General features: G+C 41.7%; 1 protein-coding gene across 1 annotated transcript; it reads right to left on the minus strand.

The window, feature by feature from the left end:
- Positions 1-5,712: 5,712 nt before the first annotated feature.
- clk2b (CDC-like kinase 2b) lies at positions 5,713-12,870 on the minus strand. The gene is made up of 11 exons (XM_034127821.1): positions 12,473-12,870; positions 11,690-11,780; positions 11,546-11,612; positions 11,354-11,470; positions 11,112-11,278; positions 10,645-10,739; positions 8,066-8,195; positions 7,888-7,970; positions 7,720-7,799; positions 7,545-7,635; positions 5,713-7,148 (listed from the first exon to the last, which is right to left on the minus strand). Exons 1-11 carry the CDS (start codon positions 12,536-12,538, stop codon positions 6,966-6,968), a joined length of 1,170 nt encoding a protein of 389 aa, XP_033983712.1. The 5' UTR covers positions 12,539-12,870; the 3' UTR covers positions 5,713-6,965.
- Positions 12,871-12,982: the final 112 nt, after the last annotated feature.

Here is a 12,982-nt window from a genome sequence, read left to right on the forward strand (position 1 = left end):
CTCATTCAGAGTTGTGACACTGCTCGTTGTTGTCAATTATTTCCCGCCTTCTACCTCAACCTCATATCCTTGAATGTGCTCCATCGCTCTGGTGAAGTGATAGCAGACGATAATTTATGGATGTAAAGATCAGAGTTCAAGAGAATCACAACAAAGCCCAAATGTCAGCATGATCCCGAACACACAAAAACACACACACACTCTCACACACACACACACACACACACACACACACACACACACACACACACACACACACACACACACACACACACACACAAAACCCATAAAAGAGTGAGTCCAGCTGGTCAAAAATGTCTTTATTACAAGTTTTTTATCACAGCTAATAAAGCAAAAAATTAAACGAGCATGACTAGCCTTATCAAGAACTGAAAAGCTTAAAACTTTGCTCAAAAACGTTATAGATACAATGTATATACATGTGATATAAGTAAACGATATCACTGAGACAGTAAAACAAATCTCGGCTAATCATACGAAGAAAATAAGTAAAATAAATGTCATTATGTGAATGTGTGATAAAATGTGAACATGTTGCCCTGAGGTCCCTTACTTGTGAACAGATCACTCGCTTGGATCTATAGCCAATCATTAAGACACTAGCTACAGTACATTCTAGATTATATAATAAAAAATACACTAAAGTAATTATTATAATGACCAAAAAAGTCTCTAAAAGGGGTGGAATCGTGATCGACCCGAACTGTGAAAGCCTCATTACGCATGAGTCCTTTTATGAATCACTTGTGAGGAAACTTTTACTGATTGATCAGATTTATCTTCTTCCCACCCACCTAAATTAATATTAAGATAATTTCATAGGATAGAAAATGATCAGGTATATTATTATTGCAAAAAAAAAGACAAAAGGGAAGTAAAAAAAAAGCATCTGAAAGACATGTTTAGGTGTAACAGGATGATTGCGTATTGCTGCTGAATGAGTTGGTGTGTATGAGGGTCTCCTCTTGGTCCCCTTCACTTACACAACGAGCAGGCGGTGTACCGATCGCCCCTGTGATCACATACTGATCACATGACTATACAGGTTGTTGCCGTAGGAGTGGACGTCTTGCTGTGCCTCCTCTCTGTGAGCGCGGCCGGGCCGAAGCTGAGGCCTTGGAAGGCGCTCAGCAGGTTGAAGCCGTCGTCCTTGGCTCTGTTTTCAGGATGAATGATCTTCGACAGCTCGTGGGGGAGCGACACTTTCCCTCCAACAGACCTCAGACGGTTTGTGTCCTTGCGGCTCTAATTATGACAAAAAAACAGGAAAAATAAGAAGAAGAGGGTTAAACGTCTGAACATGACGACAAATAAGGACACGATGACCTTAATTCACTCTTTAATACATTACTTACACCCATGTTACACCAATATACAGCAAAGACAAAAATAACTAATATGTCCACAGCTAAATGTTACACAATTGCAAATCAGGATTATAACTGTTGGGTTCATCGAGTTGAAATCTGTTAAAAAACGATGTAAATAATTTTTCCAAACCGGGAATAAGTACAATAATCTTGTAAACTACTTAACTAAAACAGTAACTGCTAAACTACCACAGATAAATCACTTTTTCATTTAAAGTGGACCTATCATGCTATATTTGAAACATATATTGTAGGGCCATACCTATATAAAACATGTCTGTGAAGTTTTTTTTTCAAAATACCAAACAGATCATGCATTTTAGCCATGCCTCATTTCGCTCTATTTGCTCTTTTCCAGCCCTGTTTTTCAAAGGCTGATTCTGCTTTTGTGGCAGACTACAGCGCCACTTACAGGCCTGGCATATGTACTACAGCGTCTCCAGCGCTTTCGAGCGGTCTCTCATTCACCTGATAGGTGGAGAGTTGCCCATATAGGCGGAGCACCCCTTTTCTGACGTCAGAAAAATTCAAATAATAATCAGCTCCGTTGCAGCCCCGTTTTTAGAGATTTGGGTATGGAGGAAAAGAGAGAGGGTTGTGTTTTCTGACACTTGGTGAGTTCCCTGACACACCGGGGACACATATTCATGTATAAAAGACGTACAAAAGTGCATTTTGCATGATAGGTCCCCTTTAATATGTGTTAACATTATGCCTGGATTATATTGGAGATAATCAATAGTGGACAATTAGTTCATGTGGTATAAGATATGTTGGACCAAGACATTTCTCCTGCTAATAGAGAAACTAAAGTCAGACATAATTGCTTTTCTTGTTATATTACAAACATTAATGCAGACCTTAGACAGCTGATATTTCTTTCTGAATTGAGCTCTCATCGCTGCTCTCTCTGCGTTCTTCTGAGCATTCATTGCTTCCCGCTGCTTTCTGTAAACACAGGAAACAAGAACACAAAGACACCTGACATTTTACAGGCAGAAGTAATTAAATCAACTTCTCTGTTGGAGCAGTGACTCAGGTTTATTACTCTTTTCTATGCTAATTAACTCAATTAATTTAAACTGCCTTGTCTAATGAAATCTAATGGAGACAGCTGCAGATGATAACATTATGAAAATAACTTTTAATTGTTTGGTATTGTTGCCTTAAGGAGAGGCATTTTTTATTTCTACGTTGTGTGTCCACTTGCCTCTCCTTCTCTAGGTCCTCATTGTATGATTTAAAGATTGACGGGTCTTTGGTTTTGGACTTCTGGAGATGACGGCTCCTCCTCAACCTGCTGCCTCCTCCTCTTCCTCTCCCACCTCTGCTCCACCTGATCCTGGGCTTGGCACACAACCTCCTTTCCTTCACCCCCGACACACAGCTGGTCATCACCCCGAGGGGCTTCTTCAGAGACTTTTTCACACTCCTCAAAGACTCCATGATGCCTGTAGCTCTGAGGACAGTAGGGGACGACCACACCCTACTTCTCTGACAGACGACGGGTGAATATATAAAGGTTTTCTCCTACACTCATGTTGAGGGTGAACTCAGGACACACAAGATCTCATGTCTTGTGGCGGCAAGAACTTGGTTTGAGACCTGCCAAGGACAATGACAAGGTTCAGACACGCAGACTGAGTGAACAAACTCATACACACATGCAGTGTAACAAATGTTAAATAAAGATTAAGTGTTTTTCATAGAGGGAAGGGACAAAAACAGACAAACGTCAGACTCAAACATAATCTACATAGTCCTCCTTTAGGCCACTAAATATCCACCCACAACCCAATCAAAATGTCCATCCATCAACAGTTATCTTACCCATGCAGGTGGTCACAGTTGGCCAAAGGCTCACAGAGAAAATCCTGGTAAAGCTCCAGCCAGATGGCCTCCACTGCAACCAGACAATCCCCCGACACTTTAGAAAAGAATAAAGTAGAAACAAAAAAACTCTCCACTAGAAGTTGTTTTTGTGTTTTGTGACCCTCACTGAAGTAAATCACAGTTTTATTTTCCAGGTTTCAGCCTTTGCTTACTACACTCGTCAACAGCACGCAACCCTCCTGAACAGACTACTTAGAGGACTTACCGAGGGGAATCTCGTTAGCGTTGGCAGGTAATGAACGACTAACGCCTTTGTGATGAAGATTAACACGTGAGCTGATGTCATGTTGAGTGACACACACATGGGTCCATAGGCTTGACATCAGCATTGGTCCTGTGGAATTAGAGTTCTCATGGTGCTGCGTTATCTGCATTTTGTTTTGTATTCTAGAAGAAAAGCAATACATTTAGGAAAGGTGACAAATCAGAAACTGGTCTTTAAACTCAGCCAACCAGAAAGCTATTAAACTTCAACAGATTCTTCTCAAGATATTTTCAGTTCCATTCAAAAGCGTAATCGGTATTTGGCTGAGTGGATATTCAGAGATGAAAGTTTCTGAGAGGAAATGAAACAAAGCGGCTCCTGGAAAGAGCGAGTCTGGCCTGAGACGGCAGCATATAAATCACTGAGAGATAAGAGAGAAGTATTAACAACTGGACCAAAAAAGTGCCCCAACAATTGAGGAGAGAGTGACAGGTTGAGGTCAGACTCTCCAAAATCTCCATCAAACAACATCATTACAATGCTCAGGCTTCTTCCTTTCAATCCCAATCTTTTTAACCCTACTTTATCAATAATTTCCCTCTAAAAATCCCTATTCATCAATTGTCTGACTTAATCAATTGGTTTTGTTATTGATTAATTGCAGTTTGCAGATGTGTGCCTGTTATTAAAGGGCGAAAAGAGTGAACACTATTTTAATTTAAGTTTGTATAAGTACCACCATATAATAAATGATGTATGTTTTTATGATGGGATTCAATATAGTTGTAAGCTACTGAAAAACAATCAACAAAATAATGGATAACGTCTCCTAAGAAGGATATTTTATTGTAATGTTTTACATATTTGTCTTTTATTCTAGTTGGTTAAATAAAATGTATGTATGTGTATACAGCTGATGAATGACTGAAGTGTTACCCATGACTATTCATCTTTTCTGTGTTGTGAATGTCTTTAATTGAGTCACCTTGGTGAGATTAGGTTTTTATGACCTACTCCACTGCCCTATTTAGCACACACATGACCTCTGAATATTTCATCCAACCCACTTCCAGTCCCTCAAGCTCTTGTTTACCTCTTACCCTTTCCCCCTTTGCTTAAGTTTCTGAAGGTGAGGTGAGGACGCTTTAATGCTTTAACAAGATCACAGAGAAAAGCCACGCCTCCTCCAGCTAATGTTCAGAGACAGATCTGGGATCAGTTCACTCGAGCAGCGGCCCTGTGTCAGCAGTATTTCTCCACAGGTGGGATAAACCGAGGTCGAGCACATTAACAACCCTACGTCCTAAATATTTAGCTAAGTTGTATTTCTCTGACAAATCACAAACAGAAACCATACCTAATTGCTGTAAATTATTAACTTACTCATGCTGACACACAGTCACACACACACACACACTCACGTTTCCATGCATGTACCCAGGCGTTGCTAATGCACAAATTAGTTCATACTAAAAGTACCTCTCAAAACACATTAGCATAATGACCTGAATACATATAAAGCATTTGAATTGATTGCTTTACATAAAACCTATACTGCATGACTATCAGGGGATTCACTCTTGATGTTATATAAGTTGGATACAAAATCTTCCTTTTTCTCATGCGTGTTAAGACCTAACACAAATGAATCTAGAACAATCGGCTGTCAATGTGTTGTTGATAAGTTGCACTTAGATCTGTATATAATGTTAAACCTTTTGTTTAGTAACTAAGTTGCACAACAAGAGAGACAACAAGTACAAGGGATTAAGTCAATGCATTATCACACATACACAAAAGAGATATTGAATATTCTCACACACACACACACACACACACACACACACACACACACACACACACACACACACACACACACACACACACACACACACACACACACACACACACACACACACACACACACCACACACACACACACACACACACACACACACACACACACACACACACACACACACACACACACACACACACACTTCAGAAATAAGGGCCCATTCATTCAAACACACATTGACTGACTAAGTCTCTCATCTCTGCCAAGGCTGGAGAGGAAAACTGGCGAGCACACACACTCTCTCAGCCTTGTGACCGTGCTCTCTGCTGAGCTGCACTCCATCAATATGCCTGTGTGTGTGTGTGTGTGTGTGTGTGTGTGTGTGTGTGTCAAATGTATTAAACTACTGAACAATTAATACAGATTTTATTGAAAAAGAGACAGAAATAATTGTTATAATTCGACAAATAAAAAATATACTTTCCATTTGTTACGTTTTTGTATCTATATCCTCTAAAAGATACTTTTATTGTGTTTACATTTTGAAGAAGACTCAATCTACTTGCATGTGTTGATCAGCAGGTTTATGCCCATTTACTTGCATTCTTGTATATTTATTTCCCACAAAAAAGATTTGTACCTCTGCTGCTTTTTCCCACTGTTAAATTCAGTTTGATACAAAAATATATTAGCAGACTGTTAAAAATGTTCGGTAAAAATCAAGTAATGCAAGTTACATTTTTGTTTTGATGAAACACAGTGCCCTTTTTTAAATCAATTTGCACTTAACTGCGTTAAAATGTAACAATATTACATTGAAAAAAAAAAGATAAATCACCTTTAAGAAAGTCTGAAACCGTTGAGCCAGTATCAAAAACTGGTTAGCATTTGAAGGGGTGCAAAACTCTTGTGTTTCACAATGTTTAACCTTTCTGATAAACAAATGTAACTGTCTTGTATTTCTTTGACTGCTTTCACTAGCAACACTTTTAGCTAACTGCGCCCAAACGGCAGACAAATATGAGCTTAATGGATCATTTAGCAACGAAGGAGTCATATATTTTCCTTTGGACTGGGTGGAGACCAAAAAGACAGCTTAATGGAACGTGACTTTTGTGCAGTGTTTCCAACACTTAAAAGATGTAAGTAGCGAGCATTTGCTGCAAGATGTAGCTGACAGATGACGTAGGACTCCTATTTGCATATTGGCAACTGAGCATTCATCTGCACATTCTGAGTGGCTATGTTGAAGCGAGAGAAGACTTATTGCACACGGAGAGAAAGAGAGAACCCAAGTTAAGTTGGCAGAACAGTCGGGCTGTTATTACTAATTACCATTTACCTTAACGGTCTAAATAAATGGTTACTTTTTAGTACACCTTTTACTCACTACCACTTTTAACCTTTCCTGATTGAAATGAAATACAAAGTAAACAAGATTTATAGTTAAAAAACTACAACTTGCATGCACACTGGTATGGTCCTTAGCAGGGGCGGATTGGGACTAAAAATCAGCCCAGGCATCTCGACCGGCCCACTTGGGTACCACTAGTAAATTGTCAACGGGGTGCCCACATCGTCCGACCGGCCCACTTCGGTAGCGGCCCATCGGGATTCGTCCCGAACGTCCCGATGGCCAGTCCGCCACTGGTCCTCAGGGTCTAGGGTCTGTTGAGGGTCATCTGCTCGTTTCACAGCTGTTCCTCCAGACGTGGCTCCGTCCTGGATGAAGGAGAGGCAGGAAGAAGGGGTGAGACAGGGCGGAGGACAGCGAGGTGCGTGTCGATGGCTCGTACTCCAGCATCCTCTCCAAGAGGAAGAAAAACTGGTGGTGCTCTGTCCCGTGTGAGGACAGGTACTTCTGGAAAAAGCATATAGAGAAACAAGTCATAAGGGTATAAATGTACTTTGCATTTGTAAACCAACAAACTAAAACATTTGTATTGGTTATAACCCACGTGATGTTATTTTTCACTGTTGTTTTCAATTATAATTTTATTTCACTCTTCCTTTTCTAATAGTTATAATTGACATGCATTATTAATTCATACTGGTCGTTGTTGCTGTAGTATTTACATTTTTATTCCTACTTACATGTTTTATCCAAGTGTCTCCTAATTGTGTCTGATTTTTTTTATCTCTGCACAATCCATATCTTTTTTGTTGCAGCATGTTCATCATGCCGAAAGGTTGTGCTTCAGTGTGGAATGAAATGTGCTGAATACAAAAGTTTTTGTTTGCCCCTGCCTCTGCTCACCCTTAATGGTTTGCACTTGGCTTTCACATAGCGCCCGGCCTTGGAGCACTCGTTCCAGTCGAGACGCCCACGGTGGAAATACTTCTGCTTTCTGTGAAGAAAGAAAAAGGTGTTTGAAATGAAGTTAATTTTGTTTGCATGTGCGTTTGTGCAGCAGTGAAGAGGAGTGTGTTACCTAGTTTTCTGTATCATACTCTGAGGAAGTGGTCCCTGTATGCTCTCCATCATAGCAAGATGCTCCTTGTTGTCATGAGTCTAAAAGTGAAGATAATCATGTCAAAAAGATACAGAATTAACTATTTTTATCATGCTGTCATTTTACTAATATAATCATACATGTGACCTGGTACAGTGTGAAGCCTGCGTAATATTCAAACAGGATGCAGCCGATACTCCACACATCACATGGGTGACTCCAACCCAACTCTGTGGGAGAGGGAAGGGACAACATGTTCAAAGATAAGAACAACGCTCCAAGCTCCTGGGTACTCCCTGATTATTATATTATCCACATCTCTCACCCAGAATGACCTCTGGAGCTCGGTAATGACGCGTAGAGATGACGGTGGAGTGGTGCTCGTGGTCAAAGGTGGCGCTGCCAAAGTCGACCAGCCGCACTGTGGTATCTTTTATTCTCCGCTCATTACACTTCTGGAGGAAGACAGAAAGGAAACAAGCCAACAGTTTAGCCAGATCTAAAGGACTAAAGTTAAACTGTGCACACATACACTATGCTACAGGAACAGATGTACAACTGTACAAACAATCCAGCTGCTAAACTTGAGCTAATGACATCAAATCAAATCAAGTTTTATTTATATAGCACATTTTTAAACGATTTTTGGTCGAGCCAAAGTGCTGTACATATAATAAAAATACCCTACAGTAAAGACACTTTACAGCTAATACAACAGCACAGTTTGTGCAGAATATCAGTATGAGAAAACGACACCCTCTGTCCTTAGACCCTCACATCGTACAAGGAAAAACTTCCGGAGAAAAACCCCACAGTTTAAAGGGGAAAATGGGAGAAACCTCAGGGAGAGCAACAGAGGAGGGATCCCTCTCCCAGGACGGACAGACGTGCAATAGATGCCGTGTGTAAATCGAAGAGATAATACATTTGATCGCGTAGGTAGATAGACCGAATGTTAGGAAATGCATGTGTCTATAATAAGAAGATGAATCCACGAGGATGTCAACAACAATCCTGTGGGAGCCATCAGGGAAGCAGCATGACGAGACCCAGGCAGGACCGCAGGGACAGGTTCAGCCACGACCCGAAGTCCACGACTTAATCCAGAACTCAGGATAGAGGATCCAGGACACAGGACCACAGCAAACAGGATCAGCCTCGACTCCGGATCCCGGCGTAGATGACACAAAACAAGAACATTTGGGGGAGGCTGGGTTAATCGGAACATGAGAATACATAGACACAGACAGACAGAAGGAAGAACAAGCACTCCCTTAGGATAGGTTAAGGGAAAAGGGTAGCAATTAAGAGAGTAAGAAACAGAGGTGGAGAGGCACACGCAGGGAGCAAGGTCCCACTGGAGCCTTAGTTGGAATTGATGAGAGATAGGGAGGTACGCTGTGTCTACGAATCGTAACACTCCCCGGCCTGGATAAGCCACTCTGCAAATCTGTTTCCCTCTAATAAAACCTCGAAAGGTCAGAGAGGGAAAAGGGTTTTGGATAAAGAGAGGATAGAAAGAATAGATTACAGGAGTAGAGAGTATGAGAAGTAGAGAGAGAAAAGATTTAGAAGAATGAGTAGTAGTAATGACCTTAGTTTTAAATATAAGATCCAAGTTTTTAGGATTTAAGTGAAAGATCAAGAACCAAAATGTAGGTGAAGAGGCACAGCGTATCTACGTCAATGCACTCTTATTAGATTATTTTATCAGCTATAAGCTTTATCAAAAAGGAAGGTCGTAAGCGTACTCTTAAAACGGATAGGCTGTCGGCCGCCCGAACACAAACTGGAAGCTGATTCCACAAAAGTTGAGCTTGATAAGAAAAGGCTAGAAGGCCAGAGAGAAGAAGTGAGTTTTAAGTGTTGACTTAAAAACGCCTAGGGTCTGGGCCGACCTCACATGGAGGGGCAGAGTGTTCCAGAGCCTAGGTCCCGCTGCTGCGAAGGCTCGGTGCCCTCGGGTTTTGAGCCTGGTCTTGGGCACTATCAGCAGCAGCTGGTCAGCCGACCTTAAGGCTCTGGCTGGGGTGTGGCGATGGAGGAGTTCGGCTATATAGGCCGGAGCCAGCCCATTTAGGGCTTTGAAAACAAATAAAAGGAGTTTAAAATAAATTCGGAACGGAATTGGAAGCCAGTGCAGTGAGGCCAGAATTGGGGTGATGTGGTCACGCTTTTTATGGCCAGTGAGAAGACGTGCAGCTGCGTTCTGCACTAGCTGCAGGCGTCTAATTGAGGCCTGGTCCATACCCACATACAGAGCGTTGCAGTAATCCAGCCTCGAGGTAACAAAGGCATTAATAACCCTTTCTAGGACATGTGACCAACCTGTACTTCAAGCCTGTATGGGAAGCTTTCCTAAGTACATGAAAGTTAAAATGCTCTCTCATCTCATTCTCACCAGGAAAGTGAAAAGGCCCTCAGCATTTTTCCCAAAATGTCTAACTTTTCTTGCATGGCTCACCAGAGGTTTTGTTAAAACCTTTAAAAGGGACATTTATGCTTATTTTCAGATTCATATTTCTATGTTGTGCCTCTACTGTGACATGTTTACATGCTTTAATGTTCAAAATGTGTTTGTTTTTTTCTTATCCTACCTCTTTTCACCCTCTGTCTGAAACCAGGGTCTAGTCTTTCAAGCTATATTGCAGTGCTCAAAGATCTCACCAATTACCAAACAGGGTACAGGATTTATAAAAAAACAAATCTCCTAAAGTATGCCACACATTGTCTCACTTAGTTTAGCAAACACAACCTGGATAAACACAGGATCTGCTGCAAATTTTACATCAAAATGTGCAACAAACAAAACACATTTCAGGTTGCTCTGCCTGCATTTATCCCAGCTTGTTCAACATCCTTATTTTCTCTATCCCCTGAAGGTGCCAGCCTGCAGTTGTGTACCTTCTCAGCGTTGTATATGAAGGTGTAGTCAGAGATCACAAAGAGGATGTTCTCCGGCTTCAGGTCGGTGTGAGTCAGCTTGTTGTCATGGAGAACTGCAGTAGAGAGACAGAGAGGAAGATTACATTCATCTGACGAGCCAACACCCCGTCTGTCTGAGTTTTTTCTTCGCTGAAACAGACGTGATGGATTCGTAGGGGATAATAAATGTCAGTGACAAAGATAGTGAGACATTTTATCAGACAACATGGATGTGTTTGTCTACCCCTTTAATCTTGTGTGATGATGTAAATTAAAAACACTTCTATCATCTTCAGGTAAACATCTACCTGCCTGGTGGCTGCTGCATCATCCGTCATCATCAGATGTTAATAATCTGCTTACTCTCATCGGTGACATTGATTTAGCAGTAAGGAGGAAAAGCGGTGCGGTGGGGGGGTGGGGGGTGTGATGCATGCTGCACTCACAGCTGACAGCGTGGCAGATCTGCTGGGCCATGTGTCGGATCTGGTTAATGGGATAAGGCAGGAAGTTGTTTGCCTTCAAGAAGTCAAAGGTGCTGAGAGACAGCAGCTCAAAAGAGATGCACACATGGCCGTAGTAGTCAAACCAGTCCAGCATCCGCACACAGTGACTGATGGGGAAATAAAATAATGAGATAATGTAGATGTATAAGACAGAAAAAGAGTCAAAATTACAAACTACTCACTTTCTGTTGTCTGGATCTCTCTCGCTGATCTTCTCCAGGACATTGATTTCCAGTTTGGCTGCCTCTCTGTATTTATCCAGGTTTTTAATGATCTTCAGAGCAATTTGACTCCCTCCTCTGTGTGTCAAAAACAAATCAATGAACGCATGTTGCAGATCTGTCAAGCCTTCTTTATTAGATGAAGCAGATTACCTGCTGTGGTCCGTACATTGCACCACCTTCCCAAAGGTCCCCTCACCTAAAGTGTTGACTATCTCATCTGTGAGACAGATTGAGGCGAAATTAAAGCTGGAGCATTTTTACGACGGTTGCCAACACTTCCGAACTGATACCTACATCTGTCTTCCAGGACGTCTCCGCTCCTGTAGATCAGGTGGCCGTTCTCAGTGTCCCTCTCATTGTCGCAATCAGACTCGCTGCTTCTCCGCTGGAAACAAAGTCAAATTCATGACGAGTGGAGTAAATATCTGGGCAGAGATCAATCTGCGTCAGTGCCTTTCTACACCGTTCAACTAAAGACTGAAACAGAGTGAGTGGCATTTAACCCTGAAGGCCAAAGGTCATCAGGAGGATTTACACTCTGTCCTCAGTGATACATTTAAACCTACATGAAGACAAACGTGCACGCAGTGAAACATATTCACATTGAAAGAAGCTTTATGTCATGTATGTCTTAAAAACGGCTCTAAATTCAGACGTGATACATTTTTTTAATCTCCAGTTTTCCAGCTTCTACATTAAGTTTGAGCCTAATGACCTGAGCTTGTTCCAAAGGAGGTTAATAAGAAAAGTCAACTGGCTTCTGGCCTCTTTGGAGGAGCGGAGGCTCTATTTCCATCGGCATTCTGAGACTGTTATTAATATCAGAAGCCCAGCATGTGCTGAGGAGACACTTATGCAGGACACGGGCCACGAAATAGACAGCAAGTGACACATGTAAACACACAGTCTGCACGGGATTTGTGGCGCTTAAAGAACGAATTATGAGTTAAACCTCACCACATAGTGCGGAGGATTTTCAAAGTCAACCATGATGATGCAGAGGTGACATAAGTGTGTTTGGAAAGAAATAGAAGCAAGAACCCAGCAAACTCAGGCACAGAAAATGGAGATACTCACAGAGAGGCAGAGGCATATACAGTCCAGAAATCCTTTATAGAGAGAGCACAGCTCTGTCTTTCCCATGATGCAGAAGGGCAGAGCTCCTCTGAGATGAGAAGAGCTTGAGTGGAAGAGAAGAGGATGGAGGGAGGTTGTACAGAAAAAGGAGAGAAGCAGGTGAAGCAAAAGCACAAAAACTAGATCAGCAGGAGAGAAAAGGCACAAAGGACAGGACGGTACAAGTATAAAGCAGAACTGGCACAGTAAAACTAGAGGACTTGGAGTTGAGACAAAGTAAAATATAGCTCCCAATGCTGTCAGCAGAAACCAGATGCGAAAGTGAGACGCAACTGACAGGAGAGAAACTAGCTTAAGATAAAAATAAAGAAAAATCAAACAAAAGGGAACAAGAAAGTTGAAGCGCAATAGTAATCAGAAAGCGCCAGACAGAAATGAGACAGGAGGAGGACAGAGAGAGGGTGAGAAGAGAGAGCGCAGACAGATGCTAATAATAAACTTTGGTCACAA

The sequence above is a fragment of the Trematomus bernacchii genome, unplaced genomic scaffold, assembly GCF_902827165.1.
Source record: "Trematomus bernacchii unplaced genomic scaffold, fTreBer1.1, whole genome shotgun sequence".
Lineage (NCBI taxonomy): Eukaryota > Metazoa > Chordata > Actinopteri > Perciformes > Nototheniidae > Trematomus > Trematomus bernacchii.

Coding starts and splice junctions, on each gene's coding strand:
- clk2b (XM_034127821.1), bottom strand. CDS start 12,538: ATGGGAAAGACAGAGCTGTGCTCTCTCTATAAAGGATTTCTGGACTGT. Junction 8,196..10,644: donor TCATATACAACGCTGAGAAG/GTACACAACTGC, acceptor GTCTTCCTCCAG/AAGTGTAATGAGCGGAGAAT. Junction 7,971..8,065: donor AGCTCCAGAGGTCATTCTGG/GTGAGAGATGTG, acceptor CCTCTCCCACAG/AGTTGGGTTGGAGTCACCCA.